An 18885-nucleotide genomic window follows, 5' to 3' on the forward strand; every position below is an offset into this window, starting at 1 on the left:
TTATATATAAGGGGATTCATCTTAACCCAAAAGCTGAACCCACTTCAAAAACTGAACATAAATCAATAACTGACCCCAATAAATGGGTAAATCTAGTTTACTGCCTAAACCCAGTTATTGTTTGGTTTGCTTGTCTCAGTTCTGGAATATACATGATGCACTTCCCAAACCAGGACAGCTACCCCCCATGCTACAAACATGTTATGAACAGACACCATAACCCATTGGCGTCAGAAGCATTTGTAATGTGGGTGGGACATGCTGGTGTGTGATCTGTGGTCCTTCCTCAGAAAATTTTGAATAAAGAAGATTCCATTTCCTGCATTCTGGTGCATTTTAACAGGCTGCTATACATCTATGTTTACCTACATAAGTAAACACTTGATTCATTAACTATTTTAGAGAGCATAGTACAACAAGAAGTAGCCTGACCAACAGCTCTCCTTGTGTGAATAAAGCACATTCCGCTTCTCTCACGCATCCTAGTCCCCCAAACCCTGCGTTGAAAACTGCCGGAACTAATGTAGCACTAAGCTAGTGCTTAAGCTGATGTGCAATATAGATGTGTTAGCTAAGATGCTACAGATGTAGCACTCTGCCTCTCTCACACATCCTAACTCCCCCACCCTGTCAACAACTGCCAGCATTAACGTGGTGCTAAGCTAGCGTGCAAAACAGAGGCGTCTCCCCCTCGTCCCCCCAGTGAGCGCCCTGACAAGGCAGATGACCTCGGGAAAACACTGCAAGCTGTTTGGAATTGTAGGTAACCAGGAAAACCCGGAGTGGATTGTTTTTAGTGGTTTGAGTATTCTCCAATTAATCAAGTGGAATGGATTCGTTCATGAAGAAATAGAACAGTACTGATTAACTAATATATCATGGTAAATGTGGGGAGTCCGAATGAATATTGTTTTAAATGTGAGGGGGACACGCCCCTTCTCATATAATTGTTGCGACACCTATGCCATAACCCAAAAACGCATGTCCTCAATGAAGACAGCATAACCCAGTGATACACACATTCCAAACTAAGACAGGCGAACAAACAGTTAATTTTTTAAAATAAAATTTCTTTCATAATATTGATTTTATTCTATCCAACAATTGGCTCTGTTTAACAGTCCTTGTTATCTATGAAGACTTTGTTTCTTTTCAGAATCAGAATAAACTTTATTGGCATTGCACCGAGATACAATGCGAATATGTACGTACAGTCGTCCGAAGATGGGCGGAATGCACGAAGCTGCGGCTATAAATAATTAGCGCGGCCTTCTTATTCTTATTCAGAATAATATTTTGCTTGGATAAGAAAAGGAAAGAAAACATGAGGAAAGTCGGTATAAAAAAAAGATCTCTCACACCGTGTCCTAGACAGGGCACAATTTGAGGCATCAAAAAAACCTACCACAGCAAAGCAACATAAACAGACGTTATACATTTACATATAGGCGGTGAAAACATTGAATTTTTAAGGGAAAGTCGTAGCGTAGTCCAGAGCCCCCCCTCAGCCATTGTCCAGATAAGAGGTGACGTTCATCTTCAGCTCAGTTGAGGTTCTGTTACATGTACACGGCCTTGGGGAAGGGAGGGGTGAGGAAACAGTCAAAGCATCTTTGTTGTTTTCAAAACATTCCAGGAGGAGTTGAGATAAGTCTGGCGTCAAGGCCACAATTTGGGTCAGGCAGAACTCGTGAATTGTTGTTTCTGCCTTTAAAGTCTCGCTGGTATATATTCCTCTGATGGAAACTCCAAAACAGCCGACTTGATCCTTTACTCCAAAAGTCGAGCTCACAGCTTCTCCAGATTATTCCACCATTCATGAGTGCTGCCAGGGAGATCACAGTCCTGATAACAGCTGCTCCAATTTCCTGTCACAGCTCCACATTCAGCCCGAGGACTGTCAAGCTTCACCTCCACACAAATTTGTAGACAACCAGATTTCACCAACCAAACAGTAGAATCTAGTTGTCATCATGAATCCAATTTGTTGCTTTGAGGTAGAGGGTCCTCCTTACCCTGACTCCTGTCGGGAGAAGTTGATCTATTTTGTTGAGAGACCAGCTGATCCTTCCAATTAAGAGGTATGCAGGAAAAAAAGAGGCTTTTTTTAAGGGTTCTTTTTATTAATTTCCTGCTGATTCATTATTTTGTAGTCAAAACAAGAGATGTTCTGATCAGTTACATATGATGTACTTTGCACTCCTTCACTGTCTATATCTGTCTACAGTGTTCATGACTCAATAATCTGTTCTGAAATGTCAGTGATGAGTTGCAGAGTAGTGAGAGTTTGGTTTGTCTAGAGGATATAAACTCTCCAGACATCAAACAGATCCACCTCTTTAATTAGCACTTTGAGATCTTTGAATACAGGCCCTGCTCAATCTTGACAAGCCTAATTGTGTAACAACCCACCATATGAGAGAAGAAAAAGATCATAAAATGGTTGGTGATGTTACAAAAATTAGGATTAAGAGGATTTTAATCATTAACCCATGTGAGTGTGTAACCAACTGTCTAATTGAGAGACATGGAGTCATTACAGTTCAGTAGGTGGTTCTACAACGATGCTCAGGATGGTTTACAATCAGACTACCAAATTACCAAGTGTTCCAGACACCCATTAAAAATAGTCTAAATCAAGCAATCAATATGTAAGCAGTACTTAACTAGCAGTGGCGATTTTAGCCTCTGGGGTGTTCAAGCATCTCTAAATTTTAACTCAGCACCCCTGAAAAAAACAAAAAACATCATTAGGCTTTTGTAAGGAAGCTTAGTTCTAAAATCATAGATTCACCGAAATATTTAATAAATTTGAAATAAATATGGAATAAATGATGACAATCTTAAATGGGCCAGTAAATATGTATGATTTTTTTCCCATGAGTCAGATCCTCAACATCACCTTTCAATCAGTCCAATAGGCTTGTCAGCATCTGACCATTCAGCGATCACAATTTGTCCCCAAGGTAAACGCCCCTTACCTGAAGGAGCTGCACCCCCTTTTCCTCTGACAACTTTGTCGGGGTTTTGCATTACCAATGCTTTGCAGTCAGAGGGATTTATTGAAAAATCATCAGCAAAAAAACGGTTAGACATTGTTAGTGAAGAACATGTAATTCAGACGGTGTTAACCTGAGCGTTTAGAGGGTGGAATATAGTTGATTCAGTTTATGGTGAGAGGTTCCAAGCTAGTGTGGGTCTACTCTTAGCCCCCTGACTTGGTGCCTGTGTGTTGGAGTTTTCCCTGGTAGATGAGAGGGTAGCTTCCCTGCGCCTATGGGTGGGGGGGATGGGCTTTGATGGTTGTTTGTGCCTATGCTCCAAACGGCAGTTAAGATAATCTGGCCTTCTTGGAGTCCTTGGTAAGGGTGCTGGAAGGTGCATTAGCTGGAGACTTCTTTATTCTGCTGGGGCAGTTCAATGCCCAGGTGGGTAATGACAGTGTGACCTAAATGGGCGTGACTGGGAAGAATGTCTTCTCTGATCTGAACTGATCTGTTGTTGGACTTCTGTGCTAGTCATGGTTTGTCCATTTCAAACACCATGGTCGAATATAAGGGTGTCCATAAGTGCACTTGGCACCAGGATGTCCTAGGCCATACATCAATATTAACATTGTAGTTGTGTCATCTAATTTGCGGCTGTTTGTTTTGGACACTCGGGTAAGGAGAGGAGCTGAGAGCTGTCAACTAATCATCACCTGGTAGTCAGTTGGATCAGATGGCGGGGGAAGATGCCGGACAGACCCGATAGAGCCACATGTGTAGTGAGGGTTTGCTGGGAAAGCCTGGCAGAAGAACCCATCAGAAAGATCTTCAACTCACACCTCTGGGAGCGCTTTAACCACATCCCAGCTGAGGCAGGGAACATTGAGTCAGAGTGGGCCATGTTCCATGACTCAATTGTTGAAGTGGCTGCCTTGAGCTGTTGGCCACAAGGTTGTCAGTTCTTCTCGCAGTGTCTATCCTCGAACTCGATGGTATATGCCCTGGGTTAGGGAGGCTGTCAAGCTGAAGAAGTCCTATCAGTCCTTGTTGGCTAGTGGGACTCCGGAGGCAGCTGAGGAGTACCAGAGGGCCAAGTGGTCCGCAGTCTTGTCTGTTGCTGAGGTAAAAGCTTGGATGTGGGAGGAGTTCTGTGAGACATCCTGATGCATGCTCAATGTGCGACCTTAGAAAAGATTAAAAAGATTCTCGGTTGGATCCGAGGAGATTCTGGCAAACTCATAATCTCAGGTGGCTGAGAAGGGGAAAGCAGCTCGTTACAATAGAATAGAATAGAATAGAATAGAATAGAATAGAATAGAATAGAATTCAACTTTATTGTCATTGCACATGTCACAGGTACAAAGCAACGGAATGCAGTTTGCATCTATCCAGAAGTGCTTAGCAAAAAAAAAAAAAAAAAGAATTGGTAGATATATATAGTACAATATACAGTAAGTTGCTTTGAATATGCTATAGGTATAAATATATACAGGTTGTGAGTGTACAGACTATGGAGGAGTAGAGGAAGGGACTCATCACACTAACAGGTTATAATATGAAGGGGTATAAACAAACTATATAAAAGAAAAAAATATATATATAAGTGTGTGAGTACTTATGAACAGTAGATATTAGATTATGTGTACAGTTTGTTCAGTAGTGGGCTAACGGATGAAAGTACTGGTGGTGGTGTTACAGTCCATGTGTTGTTGTTGTGTGTATGAGAGTACAGACCGTTGTTGTTGTTGAGATGTCAGGGAGCAGAGTTCAAGAGTGTGACAGCTGTGGGGAAGAAGCTGTTCCGGTACCTGGTGGTTTTAGTCCGGATACTCCTGTAGCGCCTCCCAGAGGGCAGGAGGGTGAAGTGTCTGTGTGCTGGGTGGCTGGAGTCTTTTATGATTTTTCCAGCCCTTTTCAGACACTGCTTCCTGTAGATGTCCTCTATGACAGGAAGTGGTGCTCCGGTGATGTGTTGGGTGGCTTTCACCACCCTCTGCAGCGCCTTCCTGTTTAAGGCAGAGCAGCTCCCGTACAGGACTGTGATACAGTTAGTCTGGATGCTCTCAATGGTGCAGCAGTAAAAGTTCACCAGGCTGTCTGAGGACAGGTGGTTCTTCCTCAGAGTCCTCAGAAAGAAAAGGCGCTGGTGAGCCTTCTTGACCAGCTTGGAACAGCCGGTCATCCAGGTGAGATCCTCGGAGATGTGGACACCCAGGAACTTGAAGCTGTTCACACGCTCCACCACCGCCCCCTTGATGTAGATGGGTGGATGTGGGCCAGCGTTCCTCCTGAAGTCCATGATGAGCTCTTTAGTTTTCTCAGTGTTGAGCAGCAGGTTGTTGGTGTCACACCACTTAGCCAAACGAACCACCTCCTCTCTATAAGTGGTCTCATTGTTGTCTTTGATGAGGCCGATCACCGTGGTGTCATCTGCAAACTTAATGATGGTAGTGGAACCATCAGCAGGTTTGCAGTCATGGGTGAAGAGGGAGTAAAGGAAGGGACTCATCACACAGCCTTGTGGTACACCGGTGTTAATAGTGATGGTAGATGAGCAGTGGTTATCCAGCCGGACATGTTGGGATCGGTTGGTCTGAAAGTCCAGTAACCAGTTGCACATGAGGGAACTGATGCCCAAGTCTGTGAGTTTTGTGATGAGTTTTGAGGGGATGACTGTGTTGAATGTTGAACTAAAATCTATGAACAGCATCCGGGCATAGGTGTTTTTGTTATCCAAGTGTGAGAGAACAGAGTGCAGCGCTATGGAGACTGCATCCTCTGTGCACCTGTTCTGGTGGTATGCAAATTGGTGGGGGTCCAGGGTGGGAGGGAGACAGGATTTGAGGTGTACTAGGACCAGCTGCTCAAAATACTTTGTGATGATGGAGGTGAGGGCTACCGGACGGTAGTCGTTGAGTCTTGATGGTTTTGAGTTTTTGGGTATCGGGACAATGGAGGGGGTTTTGAAGCAGGTCGGTACCACAGCACGGGCCAAGGACAGGTTGAATATGTCTGTCAGTATTCCTGCCAGCTCCCCAGAACACGCTCTAAGTACACGTCCAGGGATGCCATCAGGACCCGCAGCCTTGTGAACTTTAATCCTGCTCAGCGCCGCTCCTACATTGGTGGGGAAAAGAGTCAGTGGTTGGTGGTCTAGAGACACATCTGCCTTATGCCCCTTTTCCACTGTCACAGTGCGGATCAGATCAGTTCGGGTCGGTTCAGATCGGCTCGGGTCTGTTGCGTTTCCATATACATTTCTGGACCAGCTCTGTAGGCGGGGACTAGAATCCAACTCGTCTTACCACCTGGTGGCGGTAGTGCTCCCTTAAGCTACTTACTAGCCACCACTAAACGTATTAGAAGAAGAACACCCTGAAGACTTTGTCACACGATGTTGTGGAAGAGATGTCATGCTCTAATGGAGTACCTCATGAGCTATAACTTTTAAACCTGATTCATAATCCTACCTTACTGCCTTCCTGCCTGCTTTAAATCCATGTGTTTTTCATTCTAGTATAGATTTTTACAATAAAGATGTATTAAAAATATCTTCACTTATTATTTGCAGATATGCACAAGGTTCATGTTAAAATTACAAAACATCACACTGTGTTGTAATGTTTGAAACTGCTTTTACAATAAGCTACAGACTTGAAAACAATTAGGTTAAATTTTGTCCTTGAATTTTAAAGATTTGTCTTTCATTAAATTTAAAAACATAAATTTATTACTTATGAATCTAAAAAAGTTAAGTCTGGTCCTCTGGACATTCAAAAAAACAAAACAAACAAAAAACATTTAGATTATTTATTATAAACTGTATTGTTTGTTTTGTGAATGTCCAGAGGACCAGACTTAACTTTTTAGATTTTTCTACCTGGATTATTGAGCAGCATCAGGATATTACTTAATAAATAGTCAGTTGGTCTGAAAACACCATGGAGTCCTAGAAGAGCTGAAGAGGTGGCTGTTGATGTCTGTGCCTCCCTGGTGAAGATGCTGCTCCCACAACCCTGAAGCAGAAGATGATGGATGGATGGATGGATGGACGGATGGCAAAGGAGGAGACCATCAAACACAGTAGGAGTGGTCAGTTCAGGTGAACACCTGCCTGTTTGCTTCAGATCAGCTGTTCAAATCTTTGCAGGTTCAAATAAAAGGTGCACCAGGACTTTCAGCTGAATCTCTCAGGCCACAGTTGTATGGACGATAAACGATAACTGCTAAATGATAACTGATAACAGACAACTGTCTTTTCTGAATTTTTGACTGTTTTGTCTCACTTCATCCTAGAACCAAAAAATGTATAACATAACAGTTGAGCATATTCTGGTAATCTTTTCTTAGGATCCATTAAAGATCAAATGCAATTGGAAATTCTTCTCAACTTCCAGTATGAATTTAAACAAACACTATATGAACTTAACATTGTAAAATTTGTTTAGGAAATTTAATGTTCAAGGACACCACTTAAGAAAAAAATTGTTTAATAGGAAAAGTAAGAAGTGAAAAATTTACAAAAATAAAAAATACTGCATCCAACTAATGATTGTGTATCTGTCTGTCCCTTGTCTCACGGGCTTCATCCAGAAGAAGACACAAGTGTTGTTCCTGCTGTGTCCGGTTCAGTTCTTCATGTTCATTCAGTGATGAAATAAGACTTTTCTTTACTGGACTCTTTTCTCTTTCTCTTGACTAGAAAGAAGAAAAAGGTGGTTAATTCAAACTACATACTGTTTTTGAATAAATGCATAAAACAAAGAAAGGTGCTGCTAACAGCTCTAATAGATATATTAATAATAATAAACTAATCAAATAAGAAAATGAAAAATAAATTGATTTAAAAATAATGAAAATAATATAATAATAATAATAATAATAATAATAATAATGGATATATGAATCAGAAAGTATTATACAGATGCAGATATTCTTTATTGTCATTCGCACCACATGTGGTACATGTGGTGGATCAAAATTATGTACACAGGGTCCCAGTTATATCCAACAATAAAATATAAAATAAAAACAGTAATAAGATCGAAGATATGAACTAAGAAAAACATCAACTAAAAATATGATGAGCTCTAGTAGCATAAAAACATTAAACACAATACGCGAACAGCAGCACGGGCATGAGTCTGTGTGAACAGACGAGCATGCATGAACACAGCAACATGAAACAGATCAGCAGCAACATGAAACTGATCAGCAGCAACATGAAACTGATCAGCAGCAACATGATTATCCTGGTTAGATATTCATAAGGCTGCACAAACTCAAGTTCATGTTGCTTTGACGTATTGTTTTGTTTGTTTACTGCTATTAGTGCTTAGTGTTTTATTAGTAGATGTTTTTTAGTTGATATTTTTCTTAATTCATATCTTAGATCTTATTACTGTTTTTCTTTTACATTTTGTTGTCTGTAACTGGGACCCTGTGTACAATGTACATAATTTCATCCTAATTCAGGATTTATTCAACTTTTTTTTTTTACTTTAAAAATAAAATAAAATCAAGTCCTTATCGGCACAAATAAACTGATGTGGAACATGTTGCATCTGTTCTTACCGAGCACAGAAGGTTGCAGCGTTGTGCTGCTCTGTGAGGTGCAGCTGGGCTGTGATGGAGCTCTGTCAGGTGCAGACTCCTCTCATGGAGCAGGAGCAGAAGCCGGGAGGCTTGGAGGGTTTAATGTGGAGTTTAGAGATGAACCGACACGCGCTGAAATACGTTCTGGATAAAATACAGTGAGAAACGGGACCGGAGGACGGTTAGCATTTATGCAAATTAGCTTAGCATCGTAGCACCGACATTGTCCTATTATGGCGTCAGCCTCTTTTGTTAGTTAAAAATATGTTCAAAACCGATGGGATGAGTAACTTAAAATATGTTTAAAGTTAGAAAACACTCACCATCTTCTATAAATGATTCAAGTAGAGCAGTAGCCTTGTCCAAACCACCCTCCAATCCTCCATCTAGCTTGCTTTGACTTTTTTGTCAGCCACCACCAAGCACAACAACACCTGCACTTCTGCATTTGACCACAGCTTTGATATTATTGTTTTTGTATAGCTTCAAAATACTGAAAGATACACTCCTCGTGTTATCGCTAATGGCAAGCATAGAGGAAAAAATGGTGGATCGGGTTGTTTGGAAAGACTCCACAGACTCCTCCTCCCGACCAATCAATGACTGACAGTGTTTCTGACGTCACGGCGCGGCTCACTTGGACCCCTTGAGAAGCCGGGCCAGAATTTAGCGAGGCGAGCCGGTCACAGGAACAGTGGAAAGACCTCAAATGCGCATGAAGCCGGAAATATCCGACCCGCTCCGTGACAGTGGAAAAGGGGCATTAGTTGTAGTTGTTGGGTTCCCTCTCTCAAAACGAGCATAGAAATTGTTGTGCTCACTGAGGAAGGAGACATCAGAGGAGACGGGGGAGAGGTTGATGGCCCTGTAATCTGTAATGATTTGGAGTCCTTGCCACATACGTTGGGCGTTGGAGTTGGAGAAGTGTTCTTCTATCCTCCCCTTGTAGTGGTGTTTGGCCTTTTTGGTGCCCCTCTTCAGCTCAGCCCTGGCTGTACTGTAGGCCTGTGCATCCCCTGACTTGAATGCAATGTTGCAGGCCTTCAGCAGTAGACGTACATCCCGATTCATCCAAGGCTTCTGTTTGGGGTACTTGGTGATCCGTTTCTGGGTGGTGACACTGTCTATAGTGGTGGAGATGTGGTCCAGCACAGATGAGGCATACTGTTCTAAGTCTGTCTGAGTGAACATATTCCAATCAGTGTTTTTGAACCTGTCCTGGAGCACAGTGTCAGTCCCCTCTGGCCACACTTTTATTGTCCTCACAGTGGGTTTCACACATTGGATGAGTGATAAGTACCGAGGTGTGAGGAAAATGGAGAGATGGTCTGATTGTCCAATGTGGGGGAGGGGTGTTGCTTTGTATGCTCCCGCCAGGTTGAAGTAAACATGGTCCAAAGTCTTGTCCCCTCTGGTGTGGCAGGAGACATGTTGGTGGAATCTGGGGAGGACTGTCTTCAAGTTGGAGTGGTTAAAGTCACCAGTCACAATAAAAGCAGCCTCAGGGTGTTTGGTCTGGTGTTTGCTAATGGCTGCATAAAGTTCTTTCATAGCCAGCTTAGCATTAGCATCCGGGGGGATATACACTGCAGTGAGTATGATGGAAGTGAGTTCTCTGGGGAGGTAATAAGGTCTGCATTTGACCATTATAAACTCCACATTAGGTGAGTATTGTCTCTCGGTAGTAGCAGAGTCTGTGCACCAAGCTTTGTTAATATAAATTCACAAACCTCCACCTCTGGTCTTGTCGGAGTCCTCAGTTATCTTGTCGGCTCGGTGTGTGTGATGTCCTGCTAACTCAATAGCATTGTCCGGGCAGCTGTTGTTTAACCATGTTTCAGTGAAAATCATGACATATGAGTCCATAATCCGCCTGTTGTTGGTGATGGAGAGCCATATTTCATCCATTTTGTTTGCCAGAGAACGGACATTGGCGAGGAAAATGCTGGGTAAGGGCAGCTGGTGTGGTGTAAGTTTTAGCTTAGCCCGTAGTCCTCCGTGCTTACCCTGCCTTTGTTTACGTTCTCGGTGCTGTCTGCGTGTACTTCCGCCCGGCCTGGAAGAGTAAGCAGGCTCCAGGGTTCTGGAGATCTCTGGGATGAGTCGGAGATCAGCAACAAAACTATTGGAGTTTTGAGTCCAAATGTCCAGAAGCTCCTGTCTGCTGTAGAACAGCAACGCCGAGCAATTCTGGATGAATAGTCCAGTCAAAATTAGGTAGAAAAACCCTAAATAGCATGTTCTGGAGAGACGCTGAGCCTCGCGTTGTTCACGCGCCGCCATCTTGTTGCGATATAGGAAGATGAATCATTTTCGATACAAACACTGTGTTCAGTGAACGTGGGGTGCTGTTGACCTCAACCAGTGATGTCATCAGGAGGTGAGATGAATACTTCTCAGACCTTCTCAATCCCACCAGCATGTCTTTCCTGGAGGATGCGGAGTTGGAGTCTTCGGGGTTGGTCTGTCCATAACCATGGCAGAGGTCGCTGAGGTAGTTAAAAATCTGTGCGGCAGCAGGGCTCCGGGGTTGGATGAAATTTGCCCTGATTTCCTTAAGGCTCTGGATGTTGTGGGGCTGTCTTGGTTGACACGTCTTTGCAACATTGCATGGACATCGGGGCAGTGCCTCTTGATTGGCAGACTGGGGTGGTAGTTCCCCTATTCAAAAAGGGGGACTGGAGGGTGTGCTTCAATTGCAGGGGCATCACTCTTCTTAGCCTCCCTAGTAAGGTCTATTCAAGGGCACTGGTGAATCAAGTCTGATTGTTTGTTCGAACCTCAGATCCAGGAGGAACAATGTGTCCTGGCCGTGGAACACTGGACCAGCTCTTTACCCTCACTAGGGTCCTCGAGGGATCATGGGAGTTTTCCCATTCAGTCTACATGTGTTTTGTAGACTTGGAAAAAAGCATTTGACCGTTTTCCTCAGGGTACACAGTGGGTGGGGTGGGTGCTCTGCGAGTATGGGATTGGGGGCCTGTTGTTACAGGCTGATTGGCCCCTATAGTCAGAGTCAGAGAAATGTATTTGTCATTCGCATCTCATGTGGTACATGTGGTGGAACGAGATTATGTACACAGGGTCCCTGTTACATCCAACAATAAATTGTAAAAGAAAAACAGTAATAAGATCTAAGATATGAACTAAGAAAAACACCAGCTAATTAATACACTAAGCACTAGTAGCATTAAAACATTACATCTAACAATATCACGAACATGAGTCTGTGAAAGCAGACGAGCACAGCAACATGAAACAGATCAGCAGCAACATAATGTGATTTTTCACATTGATTATACTGATTAGAGATTCATGAGTCTAACAGCCTCAGGGTAGAAGCTGTTCCTCAGTCTAGTGGTTCTGGACTTAATTTTCTTTAACCTCCTTCCTAAGGGGAGCGGGGCAAAAAGTGTGTGTGCTGGGTGGGTGGGGTCCTTCATGATGCAGGTGGTCCTCTTCCTGCATCTAGAGGTGTTAATGTCTGTGATGGTGGGGAGACTGACTCCAACAGACTTCTGTGCAGCCTTCACTACTCTCTGCAAAACTTTTCTTTCTGCAGCTGTGCAGCCTTCATGCCACACGTTGATGCTGGAACACAGGATGCTTTCCACTGCACACCTGTAGAAGGAGGTGAGGACTGAGCTTCCCAGACCAGCTCGTCTCAGCCGCCTGAGGAAGTAGGGTCTCTGATGAGCTTTCTTGATCAGGCTGGTGGTGGTGTTGCCCCAACTGAAGTTGTCATTCAGGTGTACACCCAAGTACTTGTAGCTGGAGACCACTTCCACCACAGATCCTCTTATGTTCAGGGGGGTGTAGGTGTGTTTGTTCTTTCTGAAGTCCACTATCATCTCCTTGATATTCTTCACATTGATGTGAAGGTTATTCTCTTTGCACAGCTCTCCAGGTGTTCCACTTCCTGCCTGTAGCTGGACTTATCATTGTTTGTATTGCATCTCACCACCACTGTATCATCTGCAAACTTTACAATGTGACAGCCTGGATGGGTAGGTGCACAATCATACGTGAACAGAGTGAACAGGAGAGGGCTCAGCACACATCCTTGAGAGGAGCCAGTGTTGAGGGTTATGGTGGAAGAAGAGAAGTTGTGGATCCTCACTGACTGTGGTTTGTTTGTTACAAAGTCTAGTACCCAGTTGCAAATGGAGGGGCTTGGTCCTTGTGTGAGTAGTTTGTCCATCAGAGTTTGGGGGATCATGGTGTTGAAGGCAGACGTGAAGTCCACAAAGAGCATACGGACGTAGGAGTCCTTCTGTTCCAGTTGGGTGAGAGCAGTGTGGACCACAGAGGAGATGGCGTTCTCTGTTGATCGGTTCTCGCTTTTTGCGTGCTGATGAGGGTCCTCGTTGATGTTGATGGTTGTTTTGATGTAGGTCATGAACAGTTTTTTGAAGCATTTAGCAACTATCGGGGTGAGGGCCACTGGCCGATAGTCATTCAGACCAGTCACTGTAGAGTTCTATTCAAGCGGTGCCAGAGTTTGGTTTGCATTGCCAACAGTAAGTCAGACCCCTTCGGGGTGGGAGTTGGACTCCACCAGGGCTGCCCATTGTCACAGGTTCTGTTCATAACTTTTATGGACAGAATTCCTCTGTGCAGCCAGGGAGCGGAGGGATTCCAGTTTAGTGGCCTCAGGTTTCCATCTCTGCTCTTTGCAGATGATGTGTCATCGTGACATAATCTTCAGCTCTCACTGGAGAGGTTCATTGCTGAGTGTGAAGCGGCTGGGTTGAGAATCAGCACCTTCAAATCTGAGGCCATGGACCTCAACCAGACAAGGGTGAATTGCTCTCTTCAGGTCAAGGGTGAGGTTCTGCTTCAATTGGAGGAGTTCAAGTATCTTGGGGTTTTGTTCATGAGTGAGGGAAGAATGGAGAGTGAGATTGACAGACGGATTGGTGCAGCGTCTGCAGTATTGTGGACTCTGTACTAGTCCATTGTGGTGGAGAGGGCGCTGAGCTGTAAGGCAAAGCTCTCTGTTTACCGGTCAGTCTGCGTTCCTACCCTCATCTATGGTCATGAACTCTGGGTAGATACCAAAAGAATGAGATTGTGGATACAGGAGGTTGAAACGAGTTTTCCTCTGCAGGGTAGCTGTACTCTCCCTTAGAGATAGGGTGAGAAGTCCAGTTATCCAGGATAGACTCAGAGTAGAACTGCTGCTCCTCCACATCGAAAGGAGCCAGTTGAGGTGGTTCAGGCATCTGGTAAAGATGCTCCTTGGGCACCTCCCTAGTGAGGTGCTGCGGGCATGTCTGACTGGGAGGAGACTCCAGGGAATACCCAGGATATGCTGGAGAGACTATGTTGCTCTGTTGGCCTGGGAACACTTTAGAATCCTCCCAGAAGAGCTGGAAGAGGTGGCTGTGGAAAGAAATATTTGGGCCTTCCTACTCATGTTGCTGCCCCTGAGACCCGACTTAGGAACAAGTGGAAGAGAATGGACTTCGGAACAAGTGGAAGAGAATGGATGGATGGATGGATGGACAGATGCAGTTTGATTGCTTAAAACTGATAGTAGTACAAGGTCTGAATTAAGAGATAATGCTATTATTTACTTGCAGTGTCCAAAGAATAATACAGAATTGTGATTCTGTCTCCTGGATGTACGTACTAAAATTCTTTAATCCCCAATTGTTATCAACGTAAATAGTAATTTAAAAGAATCCTCCCTCACTTTCTGGTTAACGATATGCTTTAAAAACCATGACACAAGCTTTGTCTTTCCTTCTGACTTAAGCAAAACTTGAATCTCTGTCCTTGTAGCATACATTTACTGGAGTTCAATCTCAGTCAGAATTGGGCAGCAACAGTTTATTAAGCAAATATTTTATTTTTTCATTTCAACAACCTTTCATGATGGGACTTCATGGGATTTCATGAAAGGAATAGTCATCTCTGCATCACAGGTTGTTTTCTCCATGTTCAGCCCCCAGTGTTTCTGCAAACTACTGCAACGCAAGACAAGGAGACTGGAAACACAGTGCTCATCAATTTTATTTGGCACTAGCTGAACCAGCTCCTCATCTTTCTGTCTGAATTGTTCAAATAATGTGTTATATGAGAGATGACAACCTCACATTGTGTTCTGCCTGTTTTCTTTCAGATCCCAGGATTTTTGTTGTGAAACTTGTGACTCTTCCATGCGCTCCGCCCTCCTGCCTCTGACGCCCAACAGTGACCTCAGCGCTGAAGATCACATGGCTAAAGAACTAGCTCAACAAATCAATTTCAAGGTAAATCACCAATGGTGACATGAAACAGATTTACATGTCATTAACCTTATTCGTTACATTTAATTCAATTCATATCAGTTCAGTTTATGTATATAAAGGTAGAGGTAGGGCAACCGACTCGGGACTCGAAAGTCCCAGGTTCCCAGCCATTTCCACATGTCATGGTGTCTCTGAGCAAGACACCTAATCCCTAATTGCTCCTCAGGCGCTTACATAGCTGCCCACTGCTCCACCTGGGTGTATCCCAGGTGCGATGGGTTAAATGCAGAAAACTAATTTCACCATTGTATGGGAACATATAATGATGGCAACACATAACACTTATATAGTACCATTTTACAGCAGGGCATCTCAGGGAAACAAAGTAGCATGTCTAAACCATGAATCCAGTTCAGTTACAAACACTCAGTTCAGTCCAATTACAATACAATATAGTCAGAATCAGTCATTTACAACATGACAATCAGTAAATGGTTATGTCTAAGGAAACCATTTGGTTGCATCAAATCTTTATTTCAAGCAAGCATAAAGGTGACAGTGGAAAGAGCAGACTCCCTGTTAACAGGAAAAGACCTCTAGCAGAACTAGCGCCAAGTTAAGGATGGGCAGCAATCTGCCTATTCCAGCTGGAAGTTTAGAGGACAGAAATAAGAAATGGACAAACACAAATCATTGGGCTACATGCTTATTCTATGGAGAGGTTAACAAAACAACACAAAGTTAATGTCGGCAGTGAATACTGTCATGGACAGTAGAGAAAGTAAAAACAGCAGAGTGAGGAGATGGTCAGTACAACAACTCTGAAACTCATGGAACTCAAGGAAGCATATATAGAGTAAGGAGTATTGATCCAAGCACTGAACCCTGAGGAGCTCCATGATTAACTTTGGTGTAGGAACTGGAATCTAGCAGATAAATATGACCTTAATAATTTTAGAATTGTTCCTGTAATCCCAATGTGTTCAAGCCTCTGTAAAACTCTGGTAATCTTAATTAAATGCAGCACTGACATCTAACAAGACAAGTACAGACAAGTTCATTTCTGATGCCAAATATTCTTCTTTTCTAACAATAATGAATAAAATATAGTTCTAGTTTTACAAATTGTTTTCTTGTATGTATATATTTTTTGTGTTTATTTGTCAAGGACAATGCAATCAGGACATTGTAAAAAATTAAAGTAACTTATTACCAACGAGTTGCATACAGAATCTTAACCAATTATTTGTAGTTTTCGTTCTGGGTAGGCATTTCTACCTCTTTATGTTCGCAAGTTATTGCTCCAGGGTAAATAAAAGTCTTGTAGCTACATTTACCCCAACAACACCTTAAATTGATCCATCTTTTCAGATGCAGGCAGTCTTCTTGTATGCTATTTGTGTAAGTTGCTCTGGTGGGATTATTTCTTTCTTTTTAGTTGATGGAAGTAACTTTCGACACAAAAATACACTTTGAGAGAGACAGAAAAAATGTATGTATAAAAAAATCTTATTCAAAATGTTTTGTTTGTATTTTTAAAAGGTATCTGTAGTTATATTGTGAGCTAATTCTCAATTCAAATGTGCATGTGTGTCAATGCAGGCTGAATCCAGCTTATCCACACAGGCCAGTACAAGTGGAGGTTCTTTGTTGCTCACCCAAAGCGACACTTCCACATCCATTGCCCAGGACATTGCTGAAAGACCCCCAGCTGAACAGGTAGGTGGCACCATAAATATAAATAAATAACCACCTTACTTATTTTTTCATATGCCTGGGAGCTTAAGGGTTCATGCATCATTTTAACTGTTCTTGGAACTGTGATTTTATGGTCGGAAATCTTTGAGATTCAGGTCTGGGAGGAAAGGGGCGAAAGGCTCAATTTTAGAGTAGTCTCCAGTGTTGCCCTGAATCTGTTTTAGGCTTAGGTATTGATTGTGGACACAATGGAGAATCTCAGCTGTGAGTGTTATGAGTGTCACAGCCCTCAGTGTCAGACATGGATACTCCTCTGAAACAGTGGTATGGTCCATATATGTCTAGAAGTGGTTGACAGGACGCATATAACACACAGAATGCAGATGATTGCATTAAATATTTTATAGACACGACCATCAGGACCAAAAAGCCTAAAAGCTGGGAACAAGCAACATCACTGGGATTCACAGAAAATGGATCCAAAATCCATGAGTTGCTCTCTGGACTCTTGACGAAAGTCTTCATCAAATGTCTGTGCCATTCGTGAGAAGTACTGAGAGACTGAGTCATCGATCTTCACCTTAAGGGAGTTTTCTAACATGTCAGGAAGCGGTGGAAACATGTCCATCCTTTGTTCCTTAGCCCTGTTAGTCCACAAAGCAAGTTTTTTTTCTTAAAAGGTTGAACTTTGTCTGCAACAAAAATATGTTGCTATTTTTCTTGTGAAGTAAGATGCTCAACTGACTCAGCAGTGAAACAATATCACAGAGGTAGACCAGTTTTGCATGTAATGTATTTGATGGCTGAGTGGTTAGAGCAGTCGTCCTCCAATGCAAGAGTTGGGGGTTCGAATCCACCAGCAGTCACATGCCGACGTGTCCCTGGGCAAGACACCGAACCCCTCGTTGCCTCCGATGTGTGTCCCATCGGTGTATGAATGTGATAAAGCTCTGATTAGTCTTTTTAGAATGATTTGTTCAATTAGCTTTGTAGAGATCTAGTAGCATGCTGTATGAATGGGTAAATGAGGCACAGATTGTTGTAAAGTGCTTTGAGTATCTCAATAAGTTAGAAAGGCGCTATACAGGTCCTTCTCAAAAAATTAGCATATTGTGATAAAGGTCATTATTTTCCATAATGTAATGATAAAAATGAAACTTTCATATATTTCAGATTCATTGCACACCAACTGAAATATTTCAGGTCTTTAATTGTTTTAATACTGATGATTATGGCATACAGCTCATGAAAACCCAAAATGCCTGTCCCAAAAAATTAGCATATCATGAAAAGGTTCTCTAAACAAGCTATTAACCATCTGAATCAACGACATAACTCTAAACACCTGCAAAAGATTCCTGAGGCTTTTAAAACCTCCCAGCCTTGTTCATTACTCAAAACCGCAATCATGGGTAAGACTGCCGACCTGACTGCTGTTCAGAAGGCCATCATTGACACCCTCAAGCAAGAGGGTAAGACACAGAAATAAATTGCTGAACGAATAGGCTGTTCCCAGAGTGCTGTATCAAGGCACCTCAGTGGGAAGTCTGTGGGAAGGGAAAAGTGTGGCAGAAAACGCTGCACAACAAGAAGAGGTGACCGGACCCTGAGGAGGATTGTGGAGAAGGGCCGATTCCAGACCTTGGGGGACCTGCGGAAGCAGTGGACTGAGTCTGGAGGAGAAACATCCAGAGCCACCGTGCACAGGCGTGTGCAGGAAATGGGCTACAGGTGCCGCATTCCCCAGGTCAAGCCAATCTTGAACAAGAGACTGCGTCAGAAGCATCTCGCCTGGGACTGCTGCTGAGTGGTCCAAAGTTATGTTCTCTGATTACAGTAAATTTTGCATTTCCTTTGGAAATCAAGGTCCCAGAGTCTGGAGGAAGAGAGGAGACACAAAATTCACATTGCTTGAGGTCCAGTGTCAAGTTTCCACAGTCACTGGGGTGTCATGTCATCTGCTGGTGTTGGTCCACTGTGTTTTATCAAGCACAGGGTCAATGCAGCTAGCTATCAGGAGATTTTGGAGCACTTCATGCTTCCATCTGCTGAAAAGCTTTATGGAGGTGAAGATTTCATTTTTCAGCACGACCTGGCACCTGCTCACAGTGCCAAAACCACTGGTAAATGGTTTACTGACCATGGTATTACTGTGCTCAATTGGCCTGCCAACTCTTCTAACCTGAACCCCATAGAGAACCTGTGGGATATTGTGAAGAGGAAGTTGAGAGACGCAAGACCCAACACTCTGGATGAGCTTAAGGCCGCTATCGAAGCATCCTGGTCCTCCATAACTCCTCAGCAGTGCCACAGGCTGATTGCCTCCATGCCACGCCGCATTGAAGCAGTCATTCATGCAAAAGGATTCC

General features: G+C 43.2%; 1 protein-coding gene across 1 annotated transcript in view; it reads left to right on the forward strand.

The window, feature by feature from the left end:
* ube2j1 (ubiquitin-conjugating enzyme E2, J1) overlaps positions 1-16537 on the forward strand; it is a gene marked incomplete at its 3' end in the record, with an annotated part of 30790 nt that extends 14253 nt beyond the window's left edge. Inside the window, 2 exon segments of the mRNA XM_037685282.1 lie at positions 14710-14839; positions 16421-16537. Of these exon segments, the coding sequence (XP_037541210.1) occupies positions 14710-14839; positions 16421-16537 (247 nt within the window).
* Between the last annotated feature and the right edge of the window lie 2348 nt (positions 16538-18885).

Source organism: Nematolebias whitei, chromosome 12 (assembly GCF_014905685.2).
Source record: "Nematolebias whitei isolate Nwh7 chromosome 12, NemWhi1, whole genome shotgun sequence".
In the NCBI taxonomy this organism is placed as follows: domain Eukaryota; kingdom Metazoa; phylum Chordata; class Actinopteri; order Cyprinodontiformes; family Rivulidae; genus Nematolebias; species Nematolebias whitei.